Source organism: Dendrobates tinctorius, unplaced genomic scaffold (genome assembly GCF_039654945.1).
Source record: "Dendrobates tinctorius isolate UK_male_01 unplaced genomic scaffold, ASM3965494v1 ptg000360l, whole genome shotgun sequence".
Classification (NCBI taxonomy): Eukaryota; Metazoa; Chordata; class Amphibia; order Anura; family Dendrobatidae; genus Dendrobates; species Dendrobates tinctorius.
Window position 1 is genome coordinate 3,452,169 of NW_027362026.1, and position 18,483 is coordinate 3,470,651.

Sequence of the window (18,483 nt, forward strand, 5' to 3'; positions counted from 1 at the left end):
CACCATAGTTGTAATCATGGTTATCTGGTTAGGGAACCACTCAGATGTTTCCCCCCACCCTCTCCCCCTATACACACCTGAGCTGAACCCTTAGTTATGCCTCTGGCATCACCCCTGTAGCATACTGAAAGCTGGGATGCTGGCGAGAGGTGCTCTCCTAAACAAAAAAAATGATAATAACCCTTTAAGTCATCCTGTGTGGGCCTACTACCCTGTAATATGGAATTGTATTGCCTTGCTTGTACTGACAATCAACAAACACCAATTATCAAAAACTTTTTATTTAGTGGTTTTCAGATGAAAATATATAAAACATACAAAAAAAGTGTCATACATGACTGATTCATGGCTATGGAAAATGTAAGCATTGCTAATCTAATAAGCCAGGAGACAACCTGTAAACATTAGATATGACTGGTAACATCAGCATTGTGTTACATCACGTCAGTTACTGTTATATACACCAGTCATTTATTATACAGTGATTACATCAGTCTCGGGTCGTTCAGCGTTAGAGGGTTGTTTTATCTGTAGCTATTAATACATCCAACAACTGACCCAAAAGTTGAGCAACAGGACAGTTATGCCGTTCTGTCTAGTCTTAACTGGAACAAATGGACAGTTCCTGCATAATTTTAGTTTTAAATGTTTAATATGTATAATATTTTGTGTAATGGGATTCTTCAGAACATGGGATAAGCACTGAGAAGGTGGTTACATCAAGCGGCATCATGTTCTTTTGGGTGGATGTACCTAAGACTCTCCCTACACTTGTGTGTTATGGACCCAGAGACACTTTACGCACTACCATATGGAAATTATCCTTTTAGGATGCTAACCTTAGTGCGAATCTGTATGAAATTGGATGCAATCATTGTGTAATATGCTACATTATTGTTCTATGAAGTACACATATATAATATGACAGTGTGTATGGGTCATATAATGTCATATTACAAGACTCGTTAAAGGGTTGATTGTGACTTGTAGGATCGCTACTACCAATAGGTGGCGCTGTAGAGTAAAAGTCCTCTTTCTCTCTGAAGAGGCAATTTGCATATGGGTTATAATGGTCAGTCTCATGAAAGTTAAATTTCTGGGATATCTTGAAATTTTGATTTTGGTGTTGATCCGGCTGTTTATTTATGTTCTCTTTCCAATGAAGTAGACCAGCATTAAAGGGAATCTGTTGCCAGATTTTTGCTATCTAATCTGAGATCAGCAAAGTCTAGTGGCAGAGAGCCTGATTCTAGGGATGTGTTACTTACTAGGCTGTGTTCTGTAGTTTCAATATGATCAGTGTTTTATCAGCAGGAGATTATCACTAGAGGACTAGGTGTCATGTGCAAGCCAGTTCAGCTAATGTGTAACACCGACACCACCACAGATTGGCAGCTTGCGGACAATGTACAGAGTAGATAGGAAGCTGCCAATCACTGGAGTAGGCAGGGTTATACGCTGCTCAGTGTTTTGACCACTGCTACATCTGCCACAGAGAAAACAGGGATTCTATCAAAACTACAAAAAAATGTCAAGTAAGTGATACATTGCTGGAATCAGGCACTCTGTCCCTACATCATGCTTCTCTTAGATTACATAAAACCCCTGCTAGCTTGATTGATATGCAATAAAAATATTTTTTCAGAAAATCCTTTAAATGCAATAATAAAACATTTGATGATGAGACACTGGTGTCAAACAACAGAGTGACTCTCAGATATGTGAATAAATAGCACAAAGATAAAAAGGCAGGTTCTAAAATAAACTCCTCGACATTGATATTGAATCACCAAAAAGGAAAAGCAGTGGAGTTATGAAAATCACAGGCTTGATAGACATGTTAATAATTTGCAAATGGAAAGAATATTTTCAAAACATCTCAATTTATTCAGTGTAGTGTATGAGTGCCATGTGCGGAGATCTCTGCATTTACACACTTTGGCTGCTAACAATAAAGTTATTAATGGTTGGGGAATGTTCTTCCACAATGAATAAGCTTGGGCAAACAAATTATCAAGATCTGCTGCTGGCAGCTTCCTTTGCAATTGCCAACCCACAACACTCCAGATGTGCACGATAGATGACAAGTCCGGAGACAATGTTGGCCATGATAGCATAGTGGTATGAGCAGCATCATGCAGTCTGGCAGTGCCGTATTGAAAAATAACTCCTTGGATATTTTGGAAACATCCTTGTACCACTGGTCCCACAACCAAGTCAATGTAACACGAACTGTTAGTGCGTCTGTAAAGAAGATTAGATGTGTCTGGCTACTGTACATTATGTGGCGCTTCATCATAATTTTAGGAGTAGGACGAGTGTGATGTTCCCTCAGGAAAGCTTCTACATGGTATTGCCCGTGACGTGTGCAGACCAATCTTTGAGTACCATTGCCCCCAAAACAAAAGCGAGACTTATCGCTGAATGTAATTAACCTTCATTCCAGCCTCCTTCACCATTACAGGCTTTGAGGGTGGTAGCTTAAGGTCAGTGGAACAACTATAAATAGGCATCTGGATTGTAGTCCAATGTCATGAAAATGCCTTCTGATGGTTTCTGTAGACACTGATGCTTTAGACTTTTTATGTGGTGTCTAATTTCACTTACAATACAGAATTAATCAGTCATGGAATCATTGGTACAGTCTTCAAATCTGATAAGACCACATGTGCAACACCTTGAAGATGCATTCATAGGGAATGACACTATGGTCCTACTCACAAGATTATGGTACAGTAGGTAGACCACTCTAGTCTGCAACACAGCTTGGCGTTACATTGGTTTTGTTGTGGAACCAGTAGAACCAGTGAGCAGCCTGCATGGCCTAAACAAGCTACCGTGGCCTTCAGCTTTCTGGACTTGTCTCCTGTGGAACACATCAGGGATGTCATTGGTCGGCAATTGCATAGGATGCTGCCAGCAGTGGCTCATGATGACTTGCTTACACAATTGCATTCATCATGGTGAAACGTTCCTGTGACAACCAGTAATAACCTCATTGATAGCATGACAAGATGTGCAAAATAAACCCGTATATTTCTGCACGTCACGCTCAAACTCAATGCTGAATAAATCGAAATGTTTACAAAACGTTGTTTCCTTTTTTTCATCACTTATGTGTATCAATATTTTAATTTCCATAATTCCATGACTTTTTCTTGCACTTTCAATATTAAGGAGTATAAAAGGCACATACATACACCATAAAAAGTGTAAATTTATTTGAATGTACTTTTACATGTCTGAATTTTCATTGTAACAATGCTATTCCTGTCTATGAGGTGCATGTGCTATTACACCTCAACCCTCGTCCAACAAATGGGTCAGAGCTCCAATACTACCCACACAGACAAAAGCATTGCCGATTCTGGAAAAAAAAGCTCAGTTTTTTTTTATCTCATAAAGTACTTTTAAAGACAAACATATTTTGAGTAATGTCTCTTTAAAAGTTGATATTGGGACGAGGAGGACTGTATGCTTTTCATCAACCAAACACGAATTACACTTTTGTATAACAGCATTGTCTAAACATTAAGGAAGAGAGATGAAGAGCTAGGAGGCTGCGGCCAGATCTCATCCACATTATGCTTTCCATATGGTGACTGATAGATACACAGATCTTCCAAACCTGGGAAACACGTCAAAAGCAAACTAAAACATTTACATATAATGATATCAGCCATTGCTCAATTTTTCAATATTGTGATGATGGGTTAAATTAAATGTCTTATCGAGTAGGTTCCTAAAACTTTTCTTCACAAGACCTTCTTATCTTGTCCTCTTAATACAAGTGAGACACAGTAAGGAACAATTCCAACAGTGGTTAAAGGAACAGCTATACTCTTGAAGAATGAAAGAACATAGAAGACCATCTCCACATCAGATGGAAGTTCAAAGGAGTCAAAGATGTGAAGAACAACTAGAGAAGTCATGATGGAGCTGAGACGGAACATAAAGTCAGTTCCTTGTTTCTCCTTGCAACTGTCCTTGTACATCTGAGAGTCTAAGGCTAGTCCTAAGCCAAGGAAAACACCTAGATTCCTTATCAAGCCGGCAAATGGTGTGGAGTCGATATGAATCCACTCTGGCTTGGAACACCAATGTGATGCTTTGTCAAGGGTCCACAAAAGGTCAACATCAAAAATCTTGAGCAACAAGTAGAAGCCCAGTGCAAACGAGAAGAGGAAAAGAGTGGTATAACAGTAATTTTTCAAGTTGACGTTGTATATAATTTGTAGGTGATTAAATACTTTGGCCACCACAATTCCTGGAAATAAAACCAACAAACAATATTAATTAACGGATAAAGTCAATAACTTGAATACCAATAACACGATCCAAAAAATGCTTGGTATGTGAGTAAACACTGAAAAAAAATACTCTTGCACATCATCAAATTGTAATTGTTATACATCCCATTCATACATACTTTATGTTGGGTCCAAAATGTAATCGTTTTCAAACAAATTTATAAATTCATAAATTTAAAACATGTTTTCTAATAAAAAAAAAAGTCTTTACATACCTGAAATAACACCTGCAATGACCTGATGGGGAAAATGTGCAGCCACAAACACTCTAGATAGGCAAACATTGACTTGGACTATCCAAAAGAAAGCCCACAAGGCCCAACGTTGACACCTAATATGGAGTTGAAGCAAGATTATCAGTGTATATGCCTATAGACCACAAAACCAATCACATCTGAGAGTACTAGACAGATTTCTGATCCACCACAAAATTTGGCCAACACTGTTGAGGATAAAGAGTAGGTTCATTATTTTGCTTAGGTAAGTCTGAGTGTAAATAGTAAAGCAGACCAAAATTGAAGCATATGGCAAGCTGCTACTCGGAACATGGCCCAACCCATTTACAAGGTTATCTCACTTAGAAGAATTATTTTAAAAAAGTGAAGAGTAAAAGGGTATTTCTGTCTTTAGGCTCTGATCTAGTTGCCAGGGTAGGTGATAGTTACAAAGAATGTTTGTTGAGTAGAGTTTGTCAGAACAAATTCGCACATCCTGGTCCATCGGCCACAACAGTGAACTCTGTCTGTTGGACGGGAGACATGAGTACTACCTCTTAACATCTGCGACTCTTCATTTGAATATCTAATCTGGTGAGACATCACATGTATTCTTCATGCTGTCATGCCAGGCTGGCTAGTCAAAAGAAGAACTAGGCGTGTTGCCACGTAAGAGGTGGTTCTCATGTCATGGCACCTGTCTAGAGGTCAGAGATTACTGTTGTGGCCAATGGACTGAGTCGCACAAATCGATTCTCACCAGTTGAGTAATACTTCAATTCCCCTGTAGTAAACAACACTTGCCCAAAGATAAGCTGAGCATTGAGGGTACAACAAAATGGTCCACATTCTGAATTGTGGGTCTAAACCAAACCTAAAAATTGGCTCTAATTAAATAGGTTTGTTTACGAGTAGTTCACATGATAATTTAATGATGTTAATGTTACTCCTGGAAAGTTCTCTCCTACCACAGTGTTTGAAGAAAGACTTATGTTGTGAGCCTGCAATGTGAGGAAGACATTTATTAGGTGAGTTGGAGAACTGTTTACATCTCGCAAAGCGATAGGTTCAGCCAAAGTTTTCTCATTACTCACCGTTTTTTGAAGGTGGCGTGATTTTGCAGAAGAGAGAGCGCGGCACATGTCATTACATAGTACACTGACGAGGAGCCCATAGCATGCCCTGATGGACTTCCTGCGAGTAGAAAGAAAGCAGGAAATGCTTAGGATGGGAGGTTGTATGCCATTCTATTCCAAACAAAGGGCTTATATCTGAAGACGCTGGCGGATTCTCACAAAGCGTTCTTATAAATACACGTATGAGAATGCTTTGTGTAGAGCTTCTACTTCGATCATTATGGACAGGGAGATGTGTGTGAACAGGAAACAAAAAGTTTTCGAGGCTCGATAAATATTGCAATCATTTTGTGTTAGTTCTCTGGTAAAACATACTTAGCTAAAGTACTGGTTCTCCTTGAAAAGACCAGATGAGTATGGAGTCATATTGTCAATAATCCATTGGATAAACTTATGCAAATTATCTTTCTCACAGAACAAAGGATTTATCTTAACGATTAACACCTAGGAGGAGACGAAGCATAATTCAATGTCCAACCCTTGAAAGGTAATATATCACTAACTTTTTGCTACTCCATTTCAGAGTAGCATGATGAAAGGGCAGAAACCTTGATTCCAGCAATATGTCACTTACTGGGCTGCTTGCTGCAGTTTTGATAAAATCACTATTTTAGGTGCTTTGCAGAGCTAGCAGTTCTCTAAATGCTGAGCTCTATATAACTCCGCCCACAGCACTGATTGGCAGCTGTCTGGCTGCTTTCTGTCTATGCACAGTACACAATCAGTGGTGGATGCAGTATTTTACAGAGCTTAGGAATATGGAGGACTACATGGCAGTAGGATTACTTGTCCACTTGTGACAATCTACTGATGATAAAACAGCAAGAAGCTGGGTAAGTGATATATCACTGGAATCAGGCCCTCTTTCTCTACAAATTCACTTTAAAAAGCCTTTGTCAAGTTTTATCTTCTAGGTGGTACTTGTGATATGTTTTTTTTGGTCTACAAGAGAGATCATTTGCATTTGGCATAACAGTGTTAAGCTGCCATTCAACTTAGCTGGCTGTTGGCTGAACAGTACTTTGGTCTATAGTTTGGCTGACAGCCATCTCAGCCGACACTCCCACATAGGAGCTCTTGTTTGGACGAGTGCTCTTGTGTTCTATATGAGAAAGCCGCTGAGATATCAGTCGGTGGCTTATATCTGAGAAACAAATGACATCAGCAGTCCAAAATCAAACATGTATGATTGATTTCTTTCCCATTCATCAATCGACTAACATCCCTATGCACATTAGACCGTTGGCCGAACCCATCAATATTTCCGGGTTTGGCCAACATTAGTCTAATGCAGACCTGGGCAAAGTGTGGCCCGCAGGCCACATCTGGCCTCTGGCTGTCTGTCTGACCCGCGGACCAAGACAGCCGTGGGGCTGGAACCAGAGGTCCGCGGGCCACACCGTGCCCACCCGCTGGTTGTCTCCGTTGTCTCCCTAGGCGCAGTCAGCATTGGTGGAGGAGGGGCCTCTGGCCACTTCCTCCGCCAATCAGCAAGTGAAACAGCTGACGCGATGACATAATTTAATCGCGTCAGCTGTGTACCTCCGGAGAGTCAGCACACCGGAGGCAGAGAGAGAAGCAGAGCGCAAGGGAATGGGACTGAGGTGAGTATATGGTGGTCTTTTTTTTTCATGTGTATGAACATGGGGATTTTATGGGAGTGACAGACAGCACATGGGGATTCTGTAGGGGTGACAGACAGCACATGGGGATTCTATGGGTGTGACATGCTGCACATGGGGAGACTATGGAGGTGACATGCTGTACATGGGGAGGCTATGGGGGTGACATGCTGCACATGGGGAGACTATGGGTGTGACATGCTGCACATGGGGATTCTATAGAGGGTGACAGACAGCACATGGGGATTCTATGGGTGTGACATGCTGCACATGGGGAGACTATGGAGGTGACATGCTGTACATGGGGAGGCTATGGGGGTGACATGCTGCACATGGGGAGACTATGGGTGTGACATGCTGCACATGGGGAGACTATGGGGAGACTATGGAGGTGACATGCTGCACATGGGGAGACTATGGGTGTGACATGCTGCACATGGGGAGACTATGGAGGTGACATGCTGCACATGGGGAGACTATGGGGGTGACATGCTGCATACGGGGGGGGGCTAGGGGGTGACATACAGCACATGGGGAGGCTATAAAGGTGACATGCAGCACTTGGGGATTCTATGGGGCTGTTGTGCAGAATATGGGAAGGTGACATGTAGCACATGGGGATGCTATTGGGTTACATGCTGCACATGGGGAGGCTATAGGGTGAAATGCTGCACATGGTGAGGCTATGGGGGCCTCATGCAGTATATGGGAAGGCTGTGTGGGGCTCATGCAATATATAGGGAGGCTGTGTGGGGCTCATGCAGTATATGGGGAGGCTGTGGGGGCCTCATGCAGTATATAGGGAGGCTGTGTGGGGCTCATTCAGTATGTGGAGAGACTGTGGGGCAAATGCCATACATGGGAAGGCTGTGTCATGTCGGACGCTGTTCACACCACAGTGTCCGGCAGGCAGAGGTAGTTCCACCTTCAGCCACTATAGCCTCAGTGGCGCCGGCCTGATCTTCAGGCTCTCGGGGGGTTAATCCTGCTGGAGACCAGGTTGGATGGTTAGTCACGCCCACGGTCTTTAAATAGTCATGCTGGCCTATGGGCGTCGCCGATTATAGCTTGTGTTTCATTGCCCAATGCTAAGACGTTGGCTCAGGTATTTGTGAAGGAGGTGGTCAGACTCCACGGAGTACCGTCGGACATAGTATCTGATAGGGGTACGCAATTTGTGGCGAGGTTTTGGAAAGCTTTTTGCTCACGTTTGGGATCAAGTTGTCACATTCATCGGTGTTTCATCCACAGTCTAATGGACAAACTGAGCGCATGAACCAAAATCTAGAACAATATTTACGATGCTTTGTGTCCGACAACCAGGAGGAGTGGTCTACTTTCCTTCCTCTGGCCGAATTCGCGTTAAATAATCACCGCCAAGAGTCATCGGGAGAGTCTCCATTCTTTTGTGTGTATGGTCAACATCCTCAGTTTTGTACCTTACGTCAGGGTGACTCGGGGGGTGTCCCGGAGGAGGATCAGCTAGGAGCCCAATTGTCATCAGTCTGGAGGCGGGTGAAACAGCGTTTGTTGAGCATGAGTGCCAGGTACAAACGGGTGGCTGACAGTAGACGTGTGCCAGGTCCGGACCTGTGTGTGGGTGAATGGGTGTGGTTAGCTACGAAGAACATAAGACTCAAAATTCCATCTTTAAAACTGGGTCCAAGGTTTATTGGGCCTTTTAGGATTTCTGCCATCATTAACCCAGTGGCGTATCGGTTGGAACTTCCTGCGGTGTACAAGATACACAACGTGTTTCACAGAGCTTTATTGAAAAAGGTGGTAGGCTCTGTGGACGTGACGCCGATGCCACCTCCAGTCATGGTGGATGGCGATTTAGAGTTTGAGGTCGCCAAGGTAGTGGACTCTCGAGTAGAATGCCGTACTCTTCAGTATTTGGTGCACTGGCGGGGGTATGGTCCGGAGGAGAGGTCTTGGGTTCCAGCCTCAGACATACATGCGGATCGGCTGGTCAGTTCTTTTCACCTTCGTCATCCGGACAAGCCGGGTCCTATGAGTCTTGAGGGTCCGGAGGTCCCTCGTAGAAGACGGGGTAATGTCATGTCGGACGCTGTTCACACCACAGCGTCCGGCAGGCAGAGGTAGTTCCACCTCCAGCCACTATAGCCTCAGTGGCGCCGGCCTGATCTTCAGGCTCTCGGGGGTTAATCCTGCTGGAGACCAGGTTGGATGGTTAGTCACGCCCATGGTCTTTAAATAGTCATGCTGGCCTATGGGCGTCGCCGATTATAGCTTGTGTTTCATACCAAGTGGTTCCGGTCTGGAGTGGAGGTGTTGCAGAGAGAGAGATTCGTATCTGGTGTCGTATGATCCGTTGTTATCCTTTCTCCTTCCCATATTTGTGTTTAGTTGTGCCCTGTTCACATTACTGTATAGTCCTGTGTGTATGCGGCGCGGTGCAGTTTAAGTTCTCCCTGTCTGTCATTATTTGTGTGGGGGCTTTGGTGGTGTGTCTCCTCACTGGGTGGAGGGTGGAGGGTTAAGTGCAGGGCTGAGCAGGAGACAAGGAAAGGGTGGAGGCTCAGGCATTTGCACCATCAGCAAAAACCCTGGGTTGAGGGTCAGACAGGGTTTCCCCTAGTTATAGGGACATCACAGGGCCCCCGGGTATTACAGCCTTAGTGGGACTAAGCCCCACGTGACATTATAATCGGCCCACATTTTTTCAGGAGTCCATGGATCCATTAGATTCCATAACCCGCCAGTTGGCGGCGCTGTCCTTACAGGTCTCCGAGTTGAAAGGGGCAGTTCAGCAGCAGGGCCTGGTAGTAGCGAAAGTGCAAACGGCATCTGCAGGTATCGATGCAGAGCCGAAGTTTCCGCTGCCAGAACGTTTTTCAGGGGATCGCAGCAAATTTGTCGTATTTCGGGAGGCCTGCAAGTTATACTTCCACATGCGGCCATTCTCCTCAGGTAATGAGGCCCAGCGGGTAGGGCTGGTGTTGTCATTACTGAGTGGTGACCCCCAAGCATGGGCATTTTCCTTACCAGCTGACTCTGCTACATTTCTTTCTGTTGATAATGTTTTTTTTGCCCTCGGACTCATTTACGATGATCCTAACCGACTGGCTCTAGCGGAATCTAAAATCCGCGCCCTCCGCCAGGGGGAGCGCTTGGCAGAGGACTATTGTTCGGAATTTCGCCGCTGGGCCGTAGACACACAGTGGAATGACCCAGCGCTGCGGAGCCAGTTTATGCATGGGGTGTCAGGGAGGGTTAAACAAGCCCTCCTGATGTATGAGTCTCCGGCATCGTTGGAGTCTGCCATGAGTTTGGTGATACGTATTGATCGCCGTTTTCGTCAGGGGGCACAGGAGACGCTACCTCTGGGGGAAAGCAGAGGTGCAAGTGTGGTTGAAGTAGATGAGTCCCCTGAACTTATGCAGATTGCTGGCGTGGCACAGGTTAAGCGTCGCGCTCCGGGATTCCGGAAGCCCGGAGCATGTTTCTACTGTGGTAAAAGAGGTCATGATATTAACGTTTGCCCGGTACTACCTAAGAGGGTCACTTCGGCGGAAAACTGTTAAGCTCAGAGGGTATGGAGGAGACCCAACTGAGCGTATGCATATCCTCCATGATGGTATCTCAATGTATGCTCCCTGCCAAGGTTATTATCGCAGGCAGAGAGCTACCAATATCAGTGTTTGTTTGATGATAGCGGTTCCGCCACCAATCTCATAGATGAGGAGTTTGCACACACCGCCGGGTTTAAGATTGAAAAACTTCCTCACCCCATACAGGTGGTGACCATTAATGCTGTTCCCCTCCCTCAAGGGGAGATTACGGAGTTTGTGGCAGAGGTGAAACTCCACATTGGGGTCCTACATTCTGAGTCGGTTACATGTAGGGTCCTCCGTAATCTCCCAGCACAAATGGTCCTGGGTTTTCCATGGTTGTCCAGACACAACCCGGTAATTGATTGGAAAACTCAGGACATAGTACAATGGAGTGGTTTTTGCCAAGACAATTGCTTGGCCACATGTGTGTCCGCCGTGACGCCCAGCCTGCCGGAGGCTTTGCAGGATTACGCAGATGTTTTCTCTGAGAAGGGTTGCTCAGAACTGCCTCCACATAGAGCCTATGACTGTGCGATCAGGTTAAAACCCGGGGCCAAATTACCTAAGGCCAGGATGTTTAATATTTCTGGTCCTGAGAGACAAGCTCTGAAAGACTACATCGCGGAGAGTCTGAGCAAAGGACACATCCGGCCTTCGTCCTCGCCTGTAGCCGCGGGGTTTTTCTTCATTAAGAAGAAAGATGGGGGGTTACGCCCGTGTCTGGATTTCCGAGAGTTAAACCAGATTACTATCCGTGATCCTTACCCTATGCCGTTAATCCCGGATTTGTTCAACCAGGTAGCGGGGGCGAAATGGTTTTCCAAGCTGGGCCTCAGGGGGGCGTATAACCTCATAAGGGTCCGTCAGGGGGATGAGTGGAAGACGGCGTTTAACACTCCTGAGGGTCATTTTGAGAGTCTGGTTATGCCGTTTGGGTTGACCACCGCGCCTGCCGTTTTCCAACATTTTATTAATGATGTATTTGCTCATGTCCTGGGGAGATGGATCCAGCGAGCCAGGTTTGAAGTACATAAAAAATCTTTTTCTTTATTTCAAACGTAGATTAAAAATATTTATCCAAAGCAGCATATTATAAATATAGGCAAAGACGGAGATTGCCGAGGCCCAAGAGGAGGTACCACCAGGACTTCCCGCCAACAAATCATTTGTACCCCTGAATCTTCAGCTTAAGGTGTTGAAGGAACACCACGACTCGGTACTGGCTGGTCATCCAGGGGTGAGGGGCACCTTAGAGCTGGTATCGCGTCGTTTCTGGTGGCCCAAAATCCGGCAGGACGTGGTCTCATACGTGGCAGCTTGCATCACGTGCGCTAGGGCTAAGTCACCCCGTACCCGTCCTGCTGGCACGCTACAGCCTCTGGGGTACCCAATAGGCCATGGACAGAAATCTCCATGGATTTCATCACTGACTTGCCAGCCTCGGCGGGGAACACGGTCATCCTGGTGGTGGTTGACCGTTTTTCAAAGATGGCGCATTTTGTGGCGTTGTCTTCATTGCCCAATGCTAAGACGTTGGCTCAGGTATTTGTGAAGGAGGTGGTCAGACTCAACGGAGTACCGTCGGACATAGTATCTGATAGGGGTACGCAATTTGTGGCGAGGTTTTGGAAAGCTTTTTGCTCACGTTTGGGGATCAAGTTGTCACATTCATCGGCGTTTCATCCACAGTCTAATGTTTAAACTGAGCTCATGAACCAAAATCTAGAACAATATTTACGATGCTTTGTGTCCGACAACCAGGAGGAGTGGTCTACTTTCCTTCCTCTAGCCGAATTCGCGTTAAATAATCACCGCCAAGAGTCATCGGGAGAGTCTCCATTCTTTTGTGTGTACGGTCAACATCCTCAGTTTTGTACCTTACGTCAGGGTGACTCGGGGGGTGTCCCGGAGGAGGATCAGCTAGGAGCCCAATGGTCATCAGTCTGGAGGCGGGTGAAACAGCGTTTGTTGAGCATGAGTGCCAGGTACAAACGGGTGGCTGACAGTAGACGTGTGCCAGGTCCGGACCTGTGTGTGGGTGAATGGGTGTGGTTAGCTACGAAGAACATAAGACTCAAAATTCCATCTTTAAAACTGGGTCCAAGGTTTATTGGGCCTTTTAGGATTTCTGCCATCATTAACCCAGTGGCGTATCAGTTGGAACTTCCTGCGGTGTACAAGATACACAACGTGTTTCACAGAGCTTTATTGAAAAAGGTGGTAGGCTCTGTGGACGTGACGCCGATGCCACCTCCAGTCATGGTGGATGGCGATTTAGAGTTTGAGGTCGCCAAGGTAGTGGACTCTAGAGTAGTACGCCGTACTCTTCAGTATTTGGTGCACTGGCAGGGGTATGGTCCGGAGGAGAGGTCTTGGGTTCCAGCCTCAGACATACATGCGGATCGGCTGGTCAGTTCTTTTCACCGTCGTCATCCGGACAAGCCGGGTCCTATGAATCTTGAGGGTCCGGAGGTCCCTCGTAGAAGACGGGGTAATGTCATGTCGGACGCTGTTCACACCACAGCGTCCGGCAGGCAGAGGTAGTTCCACCTCCAGCCACTATAGCCTCAGTGGCGCCGGCCTGATCTTCAGGCTCTCGGGGGTTAATCCTGCTGGAGACCAGGTTGGATGGTTAGTCACGCCCATGGTCTTTAAATAGTCATGCTGGCCTATGGGCGTCGCCGATTATAGCTTGTGTTTCATACCAAGTGGTTCCGGTCTGGAGTGGAGGTGTTGCAGAGAGAGAGATTCGTATCTGGTGTCGTATGATCCGTTGTTATCCTTTCTCCTTCCCATATTTGTGTTTAGTTGTGCCCTGTTCACATTACTGTATAGTCCAGTGTGTATGCGGTGCGGTGCAGTTTAAGTTCTCCCTGTCTGTCATTATTTGTGTGGGGGCTTTGGTGGTGTGTCTCCTCACTGGGTGGAGGGTTAAGTGCAGGGCTGAGCAGGAGACAAGGAAAGGGTGGAGGCTCAGGCATTTGCACCATCAGCAAAAACCCTGGGTTGAGGGTCAGACAGGGTTTCCCCTAGTTATAGGGACATCACAGGGCCCCCGGGTATTACAGCCTTAGTGGGACTAAGCCCCACGTGACAGGCTGTGTGTGGCTCATGGAGTATATATAGGGAGGCTGTGTGTGGCTCATGCAGTATATATAGCGAGGCTGTGTGGGGCTCATGCAGTATATATGGATGCTGTGTGGGACTCATGCAGTAAATAGGAAGGCTGTGTGGGTCTCATGCAGTATATAGGGAGGCTGTGTTGGGCTTGTGCTGTATATAGGGAGGCTATGTGGGGCTCATGCAATATATGGAGAGACTGCAGGCCTTATGCAGTATATATAGGGGGGCTGTGTGGGCCTCATGCTGTATATGGGAAGGCTGTGTGGGGCTCATGCAATATATAGCGACGCTGTGTGGGGTTCATGCAGTTTATGGGGAGGCTGTGTGGGACTCATGCAATATATAGCGACGCTGTGGAGGCCTCATGCAGTATATGGGGAGGCTGTAGGCACCTCATGCAGTATATGGGGAGGTTGTGTGAAGTCTCATGCAGTATATGGGGAGATGTGGGGCTCATGCAGTATATATGGAGGCTTTGTGGGGCTCATGCAGTATATATAGGGAGGCTGTGTGGGGCTCATTCAGTATATTCGGAGGTTGTGTGGGGCTCATGCAGTATATGGAGAGGCTGTGTGGGGTCTCATGCAGTATATGGGGAAACTGTGGGGCTCATTCATTATATGGGAAGGCTGTGTGGGGCTCATGCTGTATATGGGGAGGCTGTGTGGGGTTTGTGCTGTACATAGGGAGGCTGTGTGGGGCTCATGCTGCATATAGGGAGGCTGTGTGGGGCTCATGCTGCATATGGGGAGGCTGTGTGAGGCTCATGCTGTATATGGTGAGGCTGTGTGAGGCTCATGCAGTATATGGGGAGACTGTGTGAGGCTCATGCTGTATATGGGGAGGCTGTGTGAGGCTTATGCTGTATATAGGGAGGCTGTGTGAGGCTCATGCTGCATATGGGGAGACTGTGTGAGGCTCATGCTGTATATGGGGAGGCTGTGTGAGGCTTATGCTGTATATAGGGAGGCTGTGTGAGGCTCATGCTGTATATGGGGTGGCTGTGTAAGGCTCATGCCGCATATGGGGGAGGCTGTGTGAGGCTCATGCCGCATATGGGGGAGGCTGTGTGAGGCTCATGCTGTATATGGGGAGGCTGTGTGAGGCTCATGCTGTATATAAGGGGCTGTAGGGGGGTTCATACGATGTACAGAAAGGGCTGTACTTGGGTTCAAAGATATAAAGGGGGTGTCAGCATACTTATTTATGCTCAATATTAAATGATACAATTAATATTAATAAATTAATATTGAGTAGAATTAATTTCAAGCTATTGGTCCGGACCTCCACAACAGTCATGGTTTCTCAGGTGGCCCCTCGGGGAAAATTAATTGCCCACCCCTGGTCTAATGTGTATTGTGGAAGAACGGCACTCCTGCATTGTTTATAGGTGCACAGATAGGGTCTCAACCTGTCACATATAGAAAGACCAAGAAACCGGCATTCAATTTGGTGAATTTATTTACAATTCAAGGAAAGTGCACAAAATGTTTTGATCCTTAGACCTTCATCAGTGTTAAACTAATTGGTTAAGCTTGTGCCTTGAGAAAAAGTGAGGCTATGACCGTCTTGTCTCTGTAGTGACAGGAGTCGCCACCCTGACGTCTGCCATAGCCTCACTTTTTCTCCAGGTACTAGCTTATGCTTGAAACAAAAAGAGCCTGATATGCATATGCAATTTGTTTTGAAACTTTCTGAATCTTATTGAACCAATTAGGGTATATCTGATGAAGGTCTAAGGACTGAAACATTTTGTAAACTTTTCTTACGTTGTAAATAATTTCAAATTGAGTGCTGTATTCATTGATCTTCTATTAGTCTAATGTGTATGGGTGTATTTATTAACATTGAGTTTGATGCTGATTGTGCTAGTATTTTTAAGTAGTAGGAGCTCAGGGCACTTGTTTGAGGAATATCTGAATTAGGGCTTAATTAATAAGCAGACAACCTCTAGTTTTGACAAACTATCCATATGCCCTCTTAGGATTCATCTGGGCAAACCTGGCACAATAAAAACTGGAAAACTCCTATCATTTCAAGATACAGTTCTTACCTGGTCCAGTTTCGCAGGTTACAGGGAACTGCATAATTTCTGGAGACGAGGCATTGCCATAATAGGATGTCTCATGTACCCACCAGTAAGGTCTTTGTCCGAAAAGGATCCTGTAGTGAAATATTTCAGACATTTTATTAATCACTCTACTTTCCTCAGTCATAGCTGATGGACATTATGCCAGCGTGTGCCAGCATTGACTATGGCTACATTTTTTTTCTTAAAAGATAAATTAAAAAAAAAAATGAGTGTTTTTAGCTGTTTCTAATATTGAAGCTTATTTCTATTCTACTCTATACACTTGATAGAACCTATAAGAGATCCATCATTATCAGGTATTGAACATACTGAAAGGCAGAGAAAATTAGTCTCAGAAAACATTAGTGAAAATCTTAATCTGTAAAATTAAAGTTTACACCACAAGTACATTCCAGTAAAGTCTAATAAATGTTCTGTAGTTGTACAGAAATACATTTATTATGATATATCTGTCAATCCAAAAAAATAAGAAAAAAAGCAGCACACTCCGTTTACCGTATCATAAAAAACCTAAGTCCTTTATTTTAGAAAAGTATACATGGACAAGGTTTTTGAGGGCAGGATAAGTGCAGGCATGCAGGCAAGAAACAGGACTATGGCCGTTTTGCGCTAAACACGTTTCCACGGGTCTTTTTTTGATATATATATGTGTATTTACTGTATATGTGAAACACTGCATGAGCCAAGAGATTTTGATGATGAGGTGGAAAATGAGGGTGTTCATATCTATTCCTGGAACTAAATAACAATATTATGTTTGCTCCATTAATTCTGTTTAGTAGCTATTTATGGATCCCCTTTGTCAGCAGACTTTGGAAGCATGCTTAGCGTATTCCTTAAGTACATGAACGTGGGAAGTCACCATATGTTCCCTCCAGGTAGCACCTGGACAGGTCCAGGTATGATCAAGTTCATTGTCAATGGCTGATGTCATAAAGTTAAGCAGGATTACAAAGCAATTTATGAAGAGGATGCGGAGCACCAGAGCTGTTTCATTGGTAGCCCTGGAGAGCACCTTTAGCATGCATAACATCTATCACATATAAATCTACTGATCTAACCAGTAATGACAGTGCTAAGATAAAGCTAACAAACTAATAACATATCTAGTTTATAGTATGTTGGGGATATTCTAGAATGGAAGTGTTGATGCAGTTGAGTACTTACCATTTGAAGACAAGGTTGAGCCAGTCGCCAACCACAGCCACCCATACAAGTTTGACACCCACAGATTCACACAGATGGAACCATATAGGAAAGAAGATATGGAAGGTAGTCCTAAGATCAGCCGCATGTGAGACAAATACAAACCACTCTTGGAAAGTCATGAGATTCTCCTGCAGATACCTAACTATGGAGATTCCTGTAGCATGAAGTAAGTCCATGCTCACCTCCATCCTACAGACTTCTCCCTAGCACACTGTGTTTTTATCTGGGACAAACCAAAGTACATCCTTGTCACCAGGCTTATATAACCTTTTTCCAATGCCTCCCTCCCAACCAACTCTTCAAACAAGAGACCTCAAACAAATATTTCATCACTCCATTTTCCAACATATCTTCTCATTTTGACCATTCACTGCCTTTTTCCTAATCAATGATTAGCATGCTGTTCCTCTCTGCTTAGATATGGCCCTGTTGTTCTAAACCTGCTTATGTGCTATGGCATCCTTAGTATTTATCAGGTGAACCATTCAGAGGATGGGACTTTGAGATTATCTAGCAAACAATTGCTTATCGAAGGAATTCACTACTTGTAATTGTCCCGCTTGTTTGCTGACACACCTAAATTTCTGATATTGCTGTACCCATAATGGTATTGCCTCCATGTCCTTAGATTTTAAAGCATATTCACTTTTTCTGGCTCTACGTAAAAGAGGGTGTCCGGTGGGCTATCTCTAGTGTATTGTAAGCTAGATGGTCCATTATAATAAAAAAAATAATAAATAAAACAAAGTTACACATACACAGTAATCGTGAATCTTTAGACTACAAATGCACAACATTGTATTAAACTTGCAGTTTATACAACTGTTCTCCATAACTGTTTTCATAGGTTGTATCAGGAAAAAATAGAACTTTTTATTTGCTTGATTACCGTACTTAACAGATTTGTACTGGGCAATGAACAGGAACAACCTTTTGTATGAATGATCATTTTGCTGATCATTTCTCCAAGGAAAAATTCCTTCAGTCTTTAATTAGCCTCAATCTCATTATAATCATTCCATCCCAATTATAAAGAACAAATAAACATGTCTCCCACTGTTTGTGAGATTTAGTGACGTTATCACCTCTCAACAACATAGACAAGTTTGAGATGGACAGGAATCCGTGGAAAACCTTAGCCATTTCATCACGTTGACTTGTTCACTCATTTTTTTTTACTAGTTTGTGTTTCATATAC

The 18,483-nt window shown here is 44.6% G+C and overlaps 1 protein-coding gene across 1 annotated transcript; it reads right to left on the reverse strand.

Moving 5' to 3' along the window:
- Positions 1-265: 265 nt before the first annotated feature.
- LOC141075527 (glucose-6-phosphatase catalytic subunit 1-like) lies at positions 266-17,531 on the reverse strand. The gene is made up of 5 exons (XM_073562617.1): positions 17,244-17,531; positions 16,038-16,147; positions 5,620-5,719; positions 4,526-4,641; positions 266-4,267 (listed from the first exon to the last, which is right to left on the reverse strand). The coding sequence occupies exons 1-5, from the start codon at positions 17,471-17,473 to the stop codon at positions 3,756-3,758; spliced, it is 1,068 nt and encodes a 355-aa protein (XP_073418718.1). The 5' UTR covers positions 17,474-17,531; the 3' UTR covers positions 266-3,755.
- Positions 17,532-18,483: the final 952 nt, after the last annotated feature.

Coding starts and splice junctions, on each gene's coding strand:
- LOC141075527 (XM_073562617.1), bottom strand. CDS start 17,473: ATGGAGGTGAGCATGGACTTACTTCATGCTACAGGAATCTCCATAGTT. Junction 16,148..17,243: donor CTCAACCTTGTCTTCAAATG/GTAAGTACTCAA, acceptor ATTTCACTACAG/GATCCTTTTCGGACAAAGAC. Junction 4,268..4,525: donor CATTGCAGGTGTTATTTCAG/GTATGTAAAGAC, acceptor TTTTATTTCCAG/GAATTGTGGTGGCCAAAGTA.